Raw genomic sequence first — 17,889 nt, 5'->3', positions numbered from 1 at the left:
ATTTTAAACGTCAATATCACGGGCGATCATGTGCAATTAATTGTGGGAAGCCAAATCGCAAATAGTGATCGCGATTAATATTCAATTAATTGTGCAGCCCTAGTGTCAGATTAGGCTATTACAAAGTCATAAATTCTTGCCTTGACTTGGCCGAGAGATATGACAGACTACACGTTGGTCCCCAAGCTTGCCGTGTTCGTGACGTCATCGGCGAGCAGGTGCTAGGAACAAGAATGTAAAGAAACAATGGTGATCGATGCTGGTTGTCTTGTGTTCAGAAAAGCCTTAAAAAAAATTAAGAAAAAAATGACCTTTCCTCTGTTTCACAGTTCCACCTAGCAGCACCAACAACATCATTCCTCTTTTGCTTTGCCACGTTTACAGTTGTACGTGGAAGAGTGCTCTGTGCGCCTACTTGTCAACGGACGTGTGGGAACAAGTCGTGAAGTGAAAAAAACATTCTAGTCTCATGCTAAACATGCTAGTCTCTCTTTCAGACATTGTGAGGCGTCCCAGATGTGGCGTCGTCCACTATGAAACATTACACGGGATAAAATTATCGATTGTCGAACCCAACTCCCATTGTCGTTCCCGATCCGATCCAACACCCTATGTCTGCCAGGTCGGGCTGTAATCGGCCTGATATTGTGTAGTCTGAACCCAGCCTTACACAACTCTGGGGATTCTTGAAAATGCTGTGGTACTTAGGGTCAAAGTTCAACTAAGTTGCAAAACTTGGCAAAAAAAAAAATCAGAGCAGTGAAAGCTGGGTATCGCTTCTGCCCCCTGCAGTAAACACCCAGCCAGTGCAATGCAGCGCAAGGAAATCTCCGTTCCGATTCTATTTCAATGGGATGTGAGTCACCTTCCAAGCCATTGTTGGATAGCAAGCAGCATGAAATTGGGATGCAACGTGAGGAAAAGGGAGGGGTATAAATATAGACATTTTGAACTTTATGCAAATAAGGGAGAAATGGGTCAGGAAGTAGCAAAGTGATCTACCAAAAACTGACAGAAGAAGTGGCAGAGCGGTTGCACTATCTTGACTATGAAGATTTAAACCCATATGATCATGATTAATGTGGATATGATGACCAACAGGACAGGGAATAGGAAAAAGGCATTATCAAAATTCAAGATATGTGGTGTCCTATTATATACATATACTGATACATGACCCAATCAATATTTTTTTTCATATTCTTGACCAAACTATAATGATAACAGGATTTAAGACCAATATATTGTTAGGAGAAATCAGAGCATTGTCAGTATCAAGTGGTCCATATAAGACAGCTAGCATAAATAAGCTGTATACAAACATTATTTCTGTATACAGAAGAGTTTATGTGCCTAAATAAAGATCAATGCAAGATGCAACCGCTGTGACCTTGAAGGATGCATCATGTGAAATGGTGTATGAAGAGTAACAAAGCAGAATTAGTTTCACTTGTTTTGTTTCAACCCAAGTGATGAGAGAGAGCCGGCGACACCAGAGATTCAGCTCGTCACCAGGATGATCTCAGCCACCGCAGCAAAGGGAGGTAGGGAGTGAGAGTGTGAGAGAGAGAGGGTGGATGAGGAGGAGCAGGAAGGTTATGAGCATCCAGCACTTCCTAAAACCATAACTCATGTCCCATGTATAATCCATGTGAAAATAGGGAGAGGGTAACAGAGAGAGGAGGGAGAACAGAAGTGGAAAGAGGAAGATTACTGCAAATTACTGTTGCATCTCCAACCTCTTTTTCTCCCCTCATCCTGCATGCTGACATCCTTAAAGCCATTAGTTGTACTGCATCAGGTGAATTATAATGTGTGAATATGTGCACTTGTTGCCTCTGTTGTGTGTGTGTGTGTGTGTGTGTGTGTGTGTGTGGATGCTTACGCTTGCCTCACTGCATCTGTTTGGATGGCACTTCAGCACACATGACTGTAGACCTGGAGGGTGATTGAGCAAGTTCTTACCATATTGTTAAAATGAAGTGTGCGTGTGTGTGTGTGTGTCAGCGCCAGCTGTCTCAGAATTGGTATTGTTCTATTTTTAAGAAGTGCTATGTGAAAAATTTGGAGAAAAGAAGGCTAAATTACTATAGAATGAAAAAGAACAAACAATAAAAATTCAAATAAAATAAAAGCAAGCAGAAACAGCCAAACAGACATAATAATAATAATAAGAATAATAGAGTGGAAATAAATAAGTTATTTTTTCATTATTTTATTTATTTATTTTATTTAGATTTACATATGATTATGGCATGTTCTTTGACTTATTCATTGATATTGTATGATTCAATGATTTTGTACATTGGAGAATAAAGTACATAGTACAAAAGTATAAACGTTTTTAAGATAATGAAAAAGAGCATAATTTAAGTCTCATCTATTGGTATTCAGAATGTGTCTTGCAGAATATATCAATCCATCCATTTAAATTTCATCCGTTAAGAGTTTGACTTGGTTCCAAATTCACAACATATTTTCTACAACAGCTGTTGTCTCCTGAACTAAATACAAAAAAAACTGTATGTACATCTGAGGATTCTGCAGGACAAAAATATCAATGCGGAATCTTCTTTCCAAAGCACATCACAGTATGATGAAGATCAGCTTTTATCGTGTTTGACTGGTGAGAATTTAATCCATAACTCTGTCAGTGTTAGTGCAGAGCTCTACACATTCATCTTTGCATCATTATTACTGATGCTGTTAAAATAATATATGTGCAGTACACACATCCAGACACAAAGTGGCAGTATCATTGTTAATGGGTTCATAGATGCACCAACACTCGAGCTATAAAAAGTGCCGTTTAAGGGGACACACCAGACTGAATCACAGCGCCGTGTATAAACTAACTGTGCAGAGCTGCGGAGCTGTTACATTATGCTTTGCTCATTAAAACTGCTGACTTGTGTGTTCATCCCGGCCATGGGTCGAGTGTGTGTCTGCATTTAAATGTTCAGAGAATTGCAATTCCCTTGTGAAGCTGGGAAACTCTAAATAATGGTTGACTGAACAGATAACCATATGGGGCATGACTGCCAAATGCAGCCTACATGACACACACACACAGCTAATACCATCAGCTGTCAGACAGTATCTCAGTCTAAACAAAGCATCTGTCCTTTCCAGTAATTTGTAAATTAACAGTGTTAATGTAGTAGCAGTCCATTAAAGCAGGATTGAAAGTTACAATTAGTACTACGCAGATGCTGGATTATTGATACAGATATTAACGTTTGAGAGTTTAAAAAATATCACATTATTATGGGTTTTTTTAAAAACATAAATAGGAAACATAAACATTTTACAAGGGGTCCCTTTAAATGACAGAATTGTGACCTGTACCGAGTGTGACATGTCTTCTAGCTTAGTGTAGAAGCCGCTTAGTCTGATTTGTTTTGATTTGCAGTCATTAAATGGTGTGGCTTAGCAAAAGGTGAAAGGAGGTTCATTCCTGCACGCACCCCTACCATCCCGGTGTCACCTGCTTAATCATCATCATCCAGCTCAACACTATGACTATGCCTCGCCACAAACAGAATGGCAGTGTTGTCATGCGACTGTCATCATACCCAATTTTCAAAAAGAAACTCTTATATGAGCTCGAGGAGGGGATGACAAAAACTTGTTTAGAAGTCAAGGTGACCTGCTGCTGCTGGTGAGAGAAATGGGAGTTGAGGATTATGTCAGCACACACAGATCTCTGTATTTGTCATCTTACCCGCCATTAATAATAAATACCACTGCCGAGTTAAATAGAGGGGGGTTTTCTATTATTCCCCAGCAGCTATCATACCTGTAATTTACTGCTCTCTCAATTTGCACCACTCAATTCATGATTGCCACCCTTTCACATTTCCACCGCTCCAACCAATCCAGGTTAAATTTCTGCCTCCAGTCTTTGTCTCCATCTACTCCTGTTTTCACTCACTTTCTTTCTTGCAGCCTTTTAACTCTCTAAATTTACTTCGCCACCCACCCTGACATCACTTCACTCAATTCACTTTTCCTCCTTCCCCTCCCCTCCTTTGGTTAGCCTCATTCAGAAGAAGGCTTTTGTGATTGGACAGTATTTATATCAACTAGGTCCCAGTGCCACCTGGGACGATGGGTCTCCAGTCAGATCCAGGTCACACCGAGCAGAACCATTCTTTTTCGGCTCTGCACGGCTCAGTCCAGTCCAGCCGAGGAGTCCAGTCCAGTCCATCTGCTACACAAGCCAGCTTCACAGACAGACAGACAGACAGACAGACAGACATAGGTACTGCACCGACTCACCCACACTGGCATCACACACACACACACACACACACACACACACACACACACAGGTAGGTAGACACACACACACATGCATCAGCAGGTGCTGCATCACTGCTCTCTTTTTTTGCCTCACACAGGTAGATAGTGTGAGATCTGGCTCCTCTGACTGCACTAACCTGCATCATGCACACAGGTGAATATTCAGCCAGCAGCCCAGCAGCACCTCTGTCTGGGTGATATCGTTTTTTCACAGCAGATGGCAACGCTGGCAGTGATGCTGAAAGACAGGTAAAGGTAAGTGCATGTTAGCAGCAACCTCTCATGATACCAGTGTTAAATACAGTAGATTATATGTGTACATGTAGATTATATATAAATGCATGTAGCAGCACCTTGCATGTTTGATACAAAGACAGTAGATTATATGTGTACAAGTAGATTATATGTGTACATGTAGATGATATATAAATGCATGTAGATGATATATAAGTGCATGTAGCAGCAACCTGCATGTGTGATACAAAGACAGTAGATTATATGTGTACAAGTAGATTATATGTGTACATGTAGATTATATATAAATGCATGTAGCAGCACCTTGCATGTTTGATACAAAGACAGTAGATTATATGTGTACAAGTAGATTATATGTGTACATGTAGATGATATATAAATGCATGTAGATGATATATAAGTGCATGTAGCAGCAACCTGCATGTGTGATACAAAGACAGTAGATTATATGTGTACAAGTAGATTATATGTGTACATGTAGATTATATGTGTACATGTAGATTATATATAAATGCAGTAGATTATATATAAATGCATGTAGCAGCACCTTGCATGTTTGATACAAAGACAGTAGATTATATGTGTACATGTAGATTATATATAAATGCATGTAGATGATATATAAATGCATGTAGCAGCAACCTGCATGTTTGATACAAAGACAGTAGATTAATTGTGCAGTGTTGCTATGCCAACATGTAAATTACTGGCTATTATGGAGAGACACAGTGTAAACAATGTCAATAAAAGCAGTAGTTGTTATGATAGAAGGTATGACATCATATTAGCCTTCACACTTACTACTCATTTAACACAATAACAATATTTGACCAGGTTTAAGTTAGCTGTTACTGAAAGGTTAAGACTTTCCTCTGTAGAGTGTAGTAGGTGAACTAAACGACAGGCTAATGTAGGCTAACTTGTCCCAGTGCTGGTGCCTCCGCTCACCGTCAGTGTTTCGCAGTTACTGGAGTAGTTTACACAGGATTACCGGGAGGATAATCCATTTACAGTATTTAGAGACATGAGTCGCCATCTGTCTGTATTTATCACAGCGAGGGAGAGCCGTCAGAACCGGGCTGACAGCAAACAAAACACACTTCTACGGTAAGACGAAGCTGTCGAGAATAGTGTGTAAGAGAATGCTTTGCAAAAACGTTGTTGCCTAACGGCTAATTGGCGGTTAGTTGGCGGTTAGTTAGTTGGCGGTTGGTAGTTGACTCAGAGGGGACCAACGGCTGTCACGACCTTTAAACTGCGCGCGCACACTCCAGCCAGGTTGGTGAGATTTTGCTGCTTTCAAGTGCTGTCGTAAAAACCCAGGTCCTATTATTTACCATTAACGCATTTTCGTGTGTATTCAAAGTTAAAGCAGCAGGAGCAGCATCAACGGTAATGGCATAAAACATTTAATTTTATTTCATAGTGTGCTGTAGTAGTACCTGTAGTAGCAGTTTAAAGAGAAGGCACACCAGCCTAGCATTGAAACGTACAAATCCAAGCCTCTGTTCTTTATTTATGACGCATAAAAAAAAAGAAATGCTTAGAAATTAAGAGCAAAAAGAGGTTAACTCACAGTGACTGTTATTATTATTTTTTCCCTGATATATATATACCACGTGCCTGTGTGACTTACTGTAGTAGTTAATTTTCCGACTGCACGTGAACGCAGCGGTTGTGCACAGGACTTTATTGCTGCTCCAAAGTCCAAACAGGTTAATTGTAAGTAGATAGCTGTGTGCCAAACAACTCCTTATGTCTATGTTTTGTGTTTTTTGACGGTGTTTACAATCTTAAAATTTTGCAGTGAGTACTGAGCATGAACATTTTAATTCTAGCATTGATTGTTTGTCTCAGGTAATTTGCTGTTGTGCCAGTTCACCTCTTAAGAAATGTGTTGTACTTTACCTTTCCTCAAACCACTCTTCCTTCCAGGAGGAGACTCTTGCTGTGGTGATCAATCTAAAGACTACCTGATGACAATGACGTTTCCAGACTAAGAGCCTGCCCTTTGTCACCTGCTGTCATCAAACAAATGCAGTATAACCTCTTAAAGCACCATAAAGCTCCATTATCCAGCACATTTCTTGCCTTACTGCTACCATTCCACTGTACCAGCTGATCCTCAAACATTATCTGCCTGCTCAACACTTCCCCAGGTGCATTTCATTCACTGTGAAAAGCTCCTCCACAAGTTGTATTCTCACTTCAGAGAACCCTCCATTCCCAGATGATGCGGACGGACAGCAAAGGCCGAAGCGCCTCCCCTCACAGGATAACCTACAAGTCTGACTTCCACGCCATCAAATGCTCATTTGACTCTGCTTCCAATCTACAACCAGGGACCAAAGCTGCTCCGCACTCTGCCATGCACCCAACCAGGCTGCCATCCAGCCTGTCAGATCCCATAATGTCCAAAACCACCACCAGCACCAGTGCCAGCACAGGCAGCAGAGGGAGAGTCCTCAGCAGCAGGGGGACCAAGATTAGAGACAACATCTTCCTGAAAATGGACAACCAGCAGCTGAAACAAGATGGCGCTCCAGTGCAGAGTTCTGGCTCCACACCCCTCCTTGCTCCCCATAACCCCACCCCACAGCTCCAAACTTCACCTTTCCCTGCATCCAGACGTTCAGTCCTGAGTGCCTCGTCTGTTCTGAGCGCTGCGGCCAGCATTTCGACTGCAGAATCTTCTCTGCAAGATAGATCATGCAGATCGGAGGAGATAGTGGATATCGACAGAGCTGCTCTGGCTCAGAAGTTCTCTGTAACCCGGCAGTTGTTTGAGACCAAGGTGATGGAGGTTGGAGGGCAGGTTTCGAGAGGATGGGGAAGCAAAGGGGTGGGGGATGGTGAAGAAGAAGAAGGGGAAGAGGGGATAGGAGGAGGCCAGGTAGAAAAAGAGGAAGACGAGAGTGGGAAAAGGGCTCACACAGAGGATAGCGTTGATAAAGACAAATCCATAAACCTACCCGTCATAAATATTCCCTCGCCAAAGCCTCCTGCACAGGCCTCGCTGACACAGCACCCTAAATCTCCTGTGTCGGATGGCGCTAGTGAATCATCCTCCTATCTCGACAAACGCGGTCAAACCACAGGATTGCAAACAGAGGAAGACAGGACAGCAACTCTTGACCTCTACTTGACCCCTGAGGAGCCAGTGAGGGCAGAACTAGTCGACTTAAAGAACGGGTCATCAGAAAGTGATGAGAATGAGGAAGAAAAGGTGCAGAAAGAGGACAAAAAGTGGCTCAAAGATGAGGGGGAAAAGTACATGAACAAAGTGTCAGGATATAGTGTGCAGGAGCTGGTGGACGATGTTTTTGAAGAGCCCAGTATGGAGACACCGGGACCTTATACGCTGGAAAACAGAGTGGAAGAAGAACACCAGAAGGAGATATCAGCCAGCATGTCGTTTAAAAGAGAGACCAAGGACGACGGGGAAGGTGGTAGGGACAAGTATCGGCAAGTGAATGAAGAATGGGAGGGTGGAAGGGAGGGGCAGAACATTGCACGGGCTGAGAAGTCAAAAGAAAAGAGGGACAACGGGGAGAAAAGGACTGTTGCAGGAGTGGAAGAAAGTGCTGGAAGGACAGAGAGAGGCATGATGCAAGAGGAGGACAATGACAAGGAAGTTGAGATGTACAGTGTGGGAAAGAGGAAAGGTGGAGAAGAATGTAAACAAAGTCAAGAGAAAGAAGATGGTTCAACATCTGAGCTGCAAGAGGAGGTCAAGCGTGAGGAGCGCAGTGATGGGAAAGATGATATAGGAGGACGAGGCGGCGGCAAAGAGGACCAGACAGGATCAGTAGTTATCTGTGGGATTGAGAACGAGGCTTTTGTGTATGAGCACACTCATCCAGAGGAGACGAGATGTGGACTTTTATCGCAATTTGAGGAAATTCCTGGTGTGCCTGAACTGGAAGATGATCAGGAGGAGGAGGAGGAAGAAGAGGAGGAGGAGGATGCAGCAGAAAGTGCAAAGAGAAAGGTCAGGTTCACCTCAGCACCTATCAAGGTAAGGTGGAATCATTTTAACAAAAAAATAACACAGCTTTCTGCATTCATTATTCACTTAATTGACAGCTGCAGAGTCACTCGTCTCTGCATTCATGCTTTTTCACGGAAGCTCTTTATAGTAGATTTGTGTGACTTGTCAGTTCCAGCTGGTGTTTGAATCCATATAAGAGAAGTGTTAGCCCAAAGCCATGTTTCTAATCCATTTAGAGGAGGAGGAAAGGCAAGATCCCACATGCTTCGTTCTGTCAGCACTCGGCTCAGAGTCGCCTCGATATAGAGGCACGGAAAACATTCCTGTGGGTGTGTGTGGCATTAATCTGGCTCAGCACATCACACACTATTGTAGTAGCGGTCAGCGTAGTATCAGTAACCTGGAAGTTGTGTGTGTACATTGGGATTTTTTTGCAATCCTGTAATTATGCTTGTACAGTTTGCTGAAGTCTGCACTTCCTGGTTCTCTCACACTCTTTGACAGATTTGCCAACATAAACCGTGTCTTGTTGTGTCAATAGCAGATGGTTCACTTCACAGAATGCACAAGCTATCAGTGCATAACACAGTATCTTCAGTAGGCCTAAATTTGACATCATCGGCCGTCGCAGTGACTTAAGCCGTATAGTGAATGCTGTCTTTCTTTCAGGTGTTCAGCACTTATTCGAATGCAGAGTACGACAGACGCAACGAGGACATCGACCCGGTGTCCGCCTCGGCTGAGTTCGAGCTGGAGAAGAGAGTGGACAGGATGGATGTCATTCCAGTGGACGTAGAGAAGGGTGCGTAGCTGCTCTTTCTCACGTCTGTCTTCCTTTATTTTATGTCTTTTTTTGGTGTCCATAGAGTATGTGTTGCAAGTCCACATCAGGATCCAGAAAGAAAATAAATCATGTAACTGGTCATATCTAGTGGCATAGTTCTGAGAGAGCTTTTATGAACAAGAAATCTATTGGTTTAGTTGTACTATTCAGTGGGACTGTGTGTTTAAAAAAAGTATGAGGTTGACATATAATGGGTTAAAAATACAGACTTATCCCAATATATTCACCATCCACTCTTATTTAAAGTACCAGGTTTCTCCTGACAGGTGCTTTTATGGACTTATTTTATTCCTGTGAGCAGCTACTACCCCACGATTCCTTATTATTCTTACGTACTATACGTACTATTCTTACGACAATACTGTACAATAATTCAATTGTGCAATACTCTGTAATTAAGACGGAATTAATACTGTACATTTCAAGAAATATTCTTATTTATACTCCTATTCTTGCATTTATATTTAAGACACTCAATAGAGCTCACTTCTCAGCCTTTTTTTTATTTACTTATTTACACTATGGTTATAAATTGTATGTGTTTGATGCACATATTTGTACATATTTATTATTCTTATTTTTATTATTTATATTTCCCTACATATATTGTTGCATTGTGTACATAATTTATTTGTTACATACTCATTTTCTTATGTTTCTTTATGCGTTTATATAAAAGCAACCGTAACTTCCCAATTTTCTCCCGGGGATCAATAAAGTATTTCTGATTCTGATTATAGTGCAACAATCTCCCCCTGACTGATGCTGAGGATAAATTCCTAATATGTTTTTCTTCTAGGAGACGAGGGTCTGGGCATCAGTATAATAGGAATGGGTGTAGGAGCCGACCAAGGACTGGAAAAACTGGGAATCTTCGTCAAGACGGTCACTGAAGGAGGAGCAACACAGAAGGATGGAAGGTGCATCTCAACATCAGTCTCTTGTTTGCTGGGGAGTGAGTGTGGCTCTAATAACAGGAGATTTTCTATTGTGCGTGTGTGTGTATGTGTGTTAGGATCAAGGTGAATGACCAGATAGTGGATGTGGACGGGGTGAGTTTGGTTGGAGTCTCCCAGCTGTTTGCAGCCACAGTCCTCAAGAATACATCAGGCCTTGTCAAGTAAGTAATCAGCATCTTCCCCCGCTTCGCTGTTTGTATACATTGCTGCTACTGTGGGAGAGTCGAGGCGCGTGATGTTGTTCCCATTAAGTGATTTGGAGGCCAGTTATTACAGTGCATTTTTGATATTTTATTTGTGAGTTTAAAAACTGTCCATCTGATCAGTGATGTGGAGTCAGACTTCTAAGTGTTTGTTACATAATTGGAGTTATTTAAAGATGAAACATTGTTAGCAAGATAAATATAATTTTCTCGCCCCCTAGATGTTTTTTAAAGAACCACACCAGTCCTTTTTAAAAACACCATCTAGGATGTTTTATCCTATCAACTACACTTGATATATACTTGACATTACTGCCAACCATTTTCCAAAGCACATCAGTGTTCAGATTGTCTGGCGGCCTGTCAGATACTAACGAAAAACTCTCCATTAGTGGCACTTTCAAGGACGCTTCAAACACCGGAGAGAGCAGATCCGTAGTTTTCAATGCCAGAAATGGCCACATTAACATTTCCTCTTCGAGACATCCACATGAGCTTTTTTCCTTGATCCTCTGAAATAAGGTTTTTATGAAATGGGTTTTAAACTTATGAATGGGATGATTTTCATCAAAACTTTTGGATATCAGAGTGCCTGTAAACGCACCAACATTGAGATAGTATTAAAAACAGTTTATGCTTGAAATAACAACACAATAGGCCTTTTTTTTTTTTTACAGAAGACATGTTGTCATGTCACAGTAGGAAAAGCACAGGTATACATTATAACATTCATGATGGCTGAATTCCATTTAGATGCTTCAGTTTCAGGGTCCTGGTGTTGTGCACGCTTCCACACTGGGCCATCGTTAATGTGATTAGCAACACCTGTGCTTCACCTGGACGGGCTGATTGCTCACAGCTGTGACTGATTCCTCTGTTTCGGCTGCAGGTTTTTGATCGGCCGAGAGAAGGAGGGCGTGGAGAGCGAAGTAGCACGGCTGATCAACGAAAGCCTGGAGATGGATAAAACATCCACAAAGGTGTGTTTTACTAAAAGGAGAGTGGTGTTTCGATCGTGTTAACAATTCTGTGTGGCTTGATTGTTTTGTGTGTGTGTGTGTGTTTTTATATGAAGAGTGGAAGAGCAAGCGGGGATGAGGATAATGATTGCAGCATGTCAGAGAAGTCATTGGAAGAGGAGGAAGATGAAGAGGAAGAGGAGGACTTGTCTGTTCTTTCCGGCCTGGACAACTACCAGCTCTGCCTCAAATACCAGCAGGTACTTTACATCCAACATGAATTCACTGATTAACCTTTAGAGCTGCAACGATTATACAATTAACTGATTAGTTGTCAACTATTAAATTAATTGACAACTATTTTGATGATCAATTAATCTGTTTAAGTAATTAAAAAAAAAAATATTAAATATTTTCTGGTTTCTTTACTCCTCAATGACATATATTGAATGGAAAAAAGAAGACATTGGAGGATGTCATCTTGGGCTTTGGGAACATTTTCACCATTTTCTGACATTTTATAGCCCAAACAACTAAAATAAATGACAATGAAAATAATGGTTAGTTGCAGCCATAAACAAGGTGTATGCACAGAACCTACTGTTGGATATCAGGTCAGCACTAAATTAAAATAGGTTGTTGCATCAGAAAAAATCCCTCAAAACACAAATACTGACAGTAAGAGGTGTGTAAAAGTGTATCTCCTCTCATATAAATTTTAAACCAACCCTCTCTGTCTTTCTAGCTTCAGTCCAAACTACGAAGCAAAGTAGCCCAACTTCACCACGCTAGAGAAAAGGTAGGTCACTCTGCTGAGATTGAGATCTCTCTCTCACTCTCTCACACACACACAGAAACCAATAACTGTACTCATTTCAATACACTACCTTTGCATCCCCATTTGGAACAGTCTGACCCATTTAACTGTGTATGAGATGGCTCGTGGTGTGGAGTTACTAGGACACGGGCTGCGTTCCAACACTTCTCCGCCTCAGCCCTCTGCTTTTTCTGCTTTTGCCTTGAAGTAATCACCGCTGTGACATAATTGGGTTGGCGAAAAAGCCTTTCAGTAGAAAATCTGGCTTTCTTCTACAACACTTGGATCAGTGAGCACTTCAATTGTTGTATCAAAACCATTTGAAGCAAGAAGTGTACAGTTTCTCCAACTCTAAGAATAGTTTTTGGCACGTGTGACGTAACAACAAAGGGGCTTTTTTTTTTTTTTTGGAAGCCCTTTCTTTCCCCTTGTGCGTATGACATTTATCACAGACATTCATAAAAAAACGTACATAATGTATTCTTTTACTGTGTGTCTGCCAAGTTAAAAGCATGGGAGGAGCAGCAGGCTGATTGGGAGAGCCAGAAGATTGAGCTGGAGCAACGAGCGGAGGATGGGGAGGAGAAAGCTGACAAACTAGAGAAGTACGATGCTATAGAGCGTATATCATTAGAAGTGTGTTTTGCCATACATGATAACTTAAAGACTGGGTGGGAGCCTAAAGCCTGCAAAAGGCTAATCATATTAAGAAATATTATGAAGATGATAATGATGGGTAAGAAAGCCCCTTCACTCTTATCTATCAGGTATTGGCAGGAGGCCCAGACACTGTGCAGGGTTGTGAGCCAGCGACTGGCTGATGCCCAGAGCCAATCGGAGAGCTTGGAGATCAAATACAGCAAGGCCAAGAGACTGGTCAGAGAATACCAGAGCAGGTATTTATCCAATCCATCCCATCAATTTCTCTAACAAGGTAGAATAATATTCCTAAATTACTGGGAGTGTATTTTTGAAATTGTACTTTTCAAATATTTTTCTTCAGAGAGGAGGAGAGTGAGAACAGAGAAGCAGAGCTGAGAGGAGAAATGGTGGAGAGAGATAAGCTGCACAGAGAGACAGTTGAAAGACTGCAAATCCAGGTAAGAGGAGACTTCTCAGTCCTGTATGGATTTACTTTACCGAGCCTGCCATTTCTCTGTAGTCATTGTTTCACGCTGCTTATCACAGGTAGCACAGCTAGAGGGAAAAGAGGCCACACCTGAAAGGAGGAACCACTCTGTGGAGTCTTCAGTCACGGGTAAGCAGCTGAATTACAGTAACTGTAGAGAGTACTGTTTACGCGGCTTTATGTCTCTTTGACTTTATGTAGCCTCCGACAAGTTAAAAAGTTCGAAATCGTTCATATTTAAAGTTTTGACGGACAGAATTCAAAGCTTTTTGTGTCTTTTTAAACAATGTAATTCAAGTGAGAAAATGAATAAAAACGTGCTTTTTGACCGAGCAAAAGGAATTGTGTTTGTGTCTCAGGTCCAGAATGGCATATTCCAGTTCCCGATACAGGACTTCTAGACACCAGTGCTCACAAAGCCAGAGCTCAGCTGGCCCAGAAGTCCAAGCGCCACCCGCCCTCTCGAGACAAGCTCAGAGAGAGCTTTAGAAAACAGGTAAAATGTGACGGATTGACATTTAAATGTGCCGTTTCTGACTGTAAAACTCAAACGCATCGTCTGTTGCTTTTTAGTTAGAAGAAGTTCAGAAAGCGCAGGAGAGCCAATCACTGTCTGCTCCCACTGCGATGCAAAGGAGCAGCAGAAGCGACCTGTCCAGCACCTCGTCGTTCTCGGCCTTCAGTCCTCAACCCGGCTCCGTCTTCACCCCTCCCATCTACATCAACGACACCGTCACTCCCTCGTCATGCAACTCCTCCGCATCCAGGAAGTCCAAAAGGAAATTTCCCGACTTCAGGTGCAGGGTCTCTGTCTCTTTCTTTTGTCTTAGATTTAGATCATAATCTAATATGTGTCTCATATTTCCTGGTTTAAAAGCCTTAGTAGTTCATAGATTCCCTTTCAGCCACAGTGGCTGGTCAAGTAGTGACACCGACTGGCCATTTAGCTGGTGGTACACTTGTTCCCGATGCTTTAAATAACGCTAGTATGTTTCTTTTTCAGTGGCCTTCGCAAGTCTCTCAAAAGGAGAAGTGAGAAACACCGCAAAAGCTCCATAAACAACAGGTGTGATATCCCATGTACACAAAATGCACATTTTTAACAAGAGGAAATGGCAAATATTTGAAAATTAAAAATATTGCATCTGGAGATACATTAAAGACTTTTTTTTTTTTAAAATACACATGAAGAAATACAATTGATATGTAGTCATGTCACGTCCTCTTGAATACATTTGCACAAAGGAAGTTGATGAAAATGGGCACTGAATAACTTATTATGCTGGATGCTTCAGAAATGTGCTTAAAATGTCACATTTTAATTCAGTGGTTCCCAACCTGGGGGTCCCGACCCCCACTAGGGGTCAGCAAAGACAACTTAAAAAAATACATACAGTTGGACTATATCTCAGTATTTCAATCATTTCCGTGTAAAAAAACTAAATGAAATTGTTTTTATAGTTTGGATTATTAAAATATAAAATTGTAAAAAAGAGAAATCTCACAGGATAAGGGCACAGTGAAGACCTGAACACAGTTTATATTCACAGAGCCTTCCCTCTCTACTAAACAGCCTCATCCTTCAGCTAATAGAACAATGACCAATCATCAGGGAGAATAAAACACTGACAAAAAAAGAAGCCTATGAAGTATGAACTTCTCAAATTTAAAATATATATATTATTGCGTTCACTATTTGAGTTAATTGAACAGTTTCAGTTGTTCTGTACTGTTATTGTTATGCATTGAATAAGATATAAAATGTCGCTCAGTCAGGGATCCCTTAAGGAAAATGGTTGAGAACCGCTGTTTTAATTGATTTGATAATTTAATTAACTGTTTGCTACCAGGGGGTCGTGTGGTGACCTGGTGGACGAGCCCGCTGGAATTTCTCCTTCGGGTTCAATCACCTCCATGCCCTCTTGTTTGCCCTTCCCCTGGTTTGGAGAGCGAGGGAGAGAAAAAGAAGCGGACGCTGAGAGAGGCAGGGAGAGACTTCGGTCGGTGTCCAGCAGCAGCTTACCGTACCTGACCACCACAGGTAGAAGAGACCAGGTAAGAAAAGACAGGACGGCTTTCCCTGCATGCCATCCTCCTCCTCTGTCTGAACTTTCTGCTCTAAATACGCCTCTCGATATCTCACACAGACAGAAATCTTAATTTTTTTTAAATAAACAAGCATGCAGGAGATGTGAAGCAGAGTACACAGGCAGCCTTGGTGTTTTCTCTTGGTTGCAGAGTATTGGCTCTCCAGTGGGCTGCTCCAGCATGGTGGGTCATGTCTCTGACCTCTCCCTCTCTGGACACTCTCACGCTTTCACCTTTTCCTCCACCGAGGTGAGTCTGTCCTTCTTTTCCTCCCTTCTCTCTCCTTTTTCTTCTTTCCACACAGAGCACTCACTGTCCAATCATTTTCACCATTAATTACAGTCTCCTCTCATTTCCTTCCTTCGCTCCTCCTCACTCTGTCTGTGTTTTGTCCCGTCAGACGTTGGACGATGACCCAGTTCCCAGCAATAACAACAACCAGTGGCAAAGCCGACCCGTCTTGGAGTGGGACAACCAGCAGGTCTGTCTGTGGTTAATCACCATGAACATGGACGAGTACGCGTCGGAGTTTGCGGCCAGAGGTGTGGACGGGAAGCAGCTGCTCAACATGGACAGTGAGAAACTCAAGGTGAGCGGTTAACATGATGATGACGAGGGAAACAAATGATTTAGCTAATGTGGTAGGCACGGAAATACGTATAACCTCGTTAACTATTTAGCTGTTTAAGTCACTTGGTAGAGCAGTTTTTCATATTGATTTTACTATTTCTAATATAGCTACTAGACTTAGTAGTGCTAATATGAAATAACAACTCCATCTGCCAGTTTTAAGAAGACACAATTTTTCCACATACGCTGATAAATTAACTTTTCTTGCCATCTCAGACTTACAGTACAAACTCCAAGGCCATGTATATACATATGTGAATATTGCCATGTAAGTACACGTTGTATTTCTTATAGGTGACCAAATTCCATTTAATTGTAGTTTTTTTTTTTGTTGCTTTTTTATCTGTCATATATATTTAAAATCTGAGTTGAAACTCTGAATGCTACTTGTTATCTATTATCAGCTAAATTCAATAAATAAAGTTGGGAAATAACTACAAGTAAATACGCATTTTTGAGGCAGGTACAAATATTTAAGAGGCTGATATGGATATATCGGCTGACCTTTTTAACAAAGTATGTAACCTAAATAAACATAATGTTCCCTTTTTAAAAGTGGTTATTTAAATTTTTACAAAGATATTTGCTGAGCGGGACATTCACAGTTTAAAAATATGCTTGTCATTGCTCTTCAATAACTTCAAACATACTTTGTCTTCCTTTTTGCATGCAAAAGGCAGAAGTTTGTCCGTTTTTTACATGTGCAAAATCTGATATTAAAAAAGGTACTTTAAAACATTGTTACTTCTCAGTCGACATGCACTATATGGTGATACTATTTCATTTGTGATGATTTAGTATAATACAGTAGACCATGGCTCTACTGGTAATAACCACATTAGTGAAACTGCCTATGTCCTCTTTATTGGGCTGAAGCCACTTTTGTTGCCAATTGTGACTATAATTATTCTAGTGAAATGTAATAAGGAAGTCTGGTTTTGTTGGAGGGCCATTGTTAACCTGAACACTATCTTCTGTTAACATTTACACGCCCTGTTTGTCTTTCTCCTCCCTGTCGTCAGGCTCTGGGGGTGTGCAGTCAAAGCGACCGGTCCGCCCTCAAGAGGAAGCTGAAGGAGATCAAGAAAAGAGAGGAGAAAGAACAGAGGAAAGGAGACAAGAGGCCGAAAGAGGAAAAGGAGAAGACAGTTTTGGATAAGACAGGTGAAGACAAGGAGAAAGCGAGGATGATGATGGAGGAGTCTGTAAAAGACGCCGGACGCAGTGGCAAAACCGTACGAACTGAGTCGCTGTTATAAAAGGGAGAGAGAGGTGATGTCGGAGATGCACCACCAGCATGAGGGCGTGTTTGCAGCCTGACGCACACAAAAATACACTTGAACCAATTTCTGTTTAGTCAATAGAAACCGCTAGATCTCCTGCACACATCCTCTCTATTGTTCACATCTTAATAGCTCTCATTTATACAGAACACTGGTTGGTTTTTAGAGCAGAGGTTTGACTCCAGCACCAAAGTTCACACTCACAGCAAATATGTATCTGCGTGTCAGTTGTAAAGCGTGTGACAAACTGTTTCACAGTGATGTTTTTTATCATGAACCTTAAATTATACTAATGATTTTAATATTTAACGATGTGCTGATTTAAGCACTCAGGTATTTGCTGTAAATGCTTTTTTATGTATTAATAAATAACGCTTTAAACCTCTTCCTTTTGCCTTAAACTCATTCATTTGGCCTCGAATAATC

At 41.4% G+C, this 17,889-nt stretch overlaps 1 protein-coding gene and 1 long non-coding RNA gene across 7 annotated transcripts; one reads left to right on the top strand and one right to left on the bottom strand.

Annotated features, from left to right (window-relative positions):
* Window positions 1-2,182: 2,182 nt before the first annotated feature.
* LOC141777022 (uncharacterized) lies at window positions 2,183-5,837 on the bottom strand. The gene is made up of 3 exons (XR_012595830.1): window positions 5,509-5,837; window positions 4,443-4,543; window positions 2,183-4,286 (listed from the first exon to the last, which is right to left on the bottom strand). It is a non-coding gene; the product is annotated as an uncharacterized LOC141777022 (long non-coding RNA).
* On the top strand, window positions 4,337-17,849 carry LOC141777015 (uncharacterized). 6 transcript variants are annotated; one of them, XM_074650927.1, is made up of 19 exons: window positions 4,337-4,560; window positions 6,496-8,578; window positions 9,221-9,353; window positions 10,195-10,315; window positions 10,411-10,515; window positions 11,447-11,537; window positions 11,633-11,776; window positions 12,262-12,315; window positions 12,838-12,938; window positions 13,101-13,229; window positions 13,337-13,433; window positions 13,522-13,591; window positions 13,822-13,958; window positions 14,036-14,259; window positions 14,466-14,528; window positions 15,313-15,517; window positions 15,701-15,799; window positions 15,951-16,139; window positions 17,203-17,849. In XM_074650927.1, the coding sequence occupies exons 2-19, from the start codon at window positions 6,791-6,793 to the stop codon at window positions 17,437-17,439; spliced, it is 3,987 nt and encodes a 1,328-aa protein (XP_074507028.1). In that variant the 5' UTR covers window positions 4,337-4,560; window positions 6,496-6,790; the 3' UTR covers window positions 17,440-17,849. The 6 variants fall into 6 exon arrangements, with proteins under 6 accessions (XP_074507028.1, XP_074507029.1, XP_074507030.1 ...); XM_074650928.1 differs by lacking the exon at window positions 4,337-4,560 and adding an exon at window positions 6,201-6,282; XM_074650929.1 differs by lacking the exon at window positions 4,337-4,560 and adding an exon at window positions 6,215-6,366 and having other exon boundaries at window positions 6,496-8,551.
* The last annotated feature ends 40 nt before the right edge of the window (window positions 17,850-17,889 follow it).

This window comes from Sebastes fasciatus, chromosome 11 (genome assembly GCF_043250625.1).
Source record: "Sebastes fasciatus isolate fSebFas1 chromosome 11, fSebFas1.pri, whole genome shotgun sequence".
In the NCBI taxonomy this organism is placed as follows: Eukaryota; Metazoa; Chordata; class Actinopteri; order Perciformes; family Sebastidae; genus Sebastes; species Sebastes fasciatus.
The sequence above is the reverse complement of the archived record's forward strand: the minus strand, read 5'-3'. Positions and strand labels throughout refer to the sequence as shown.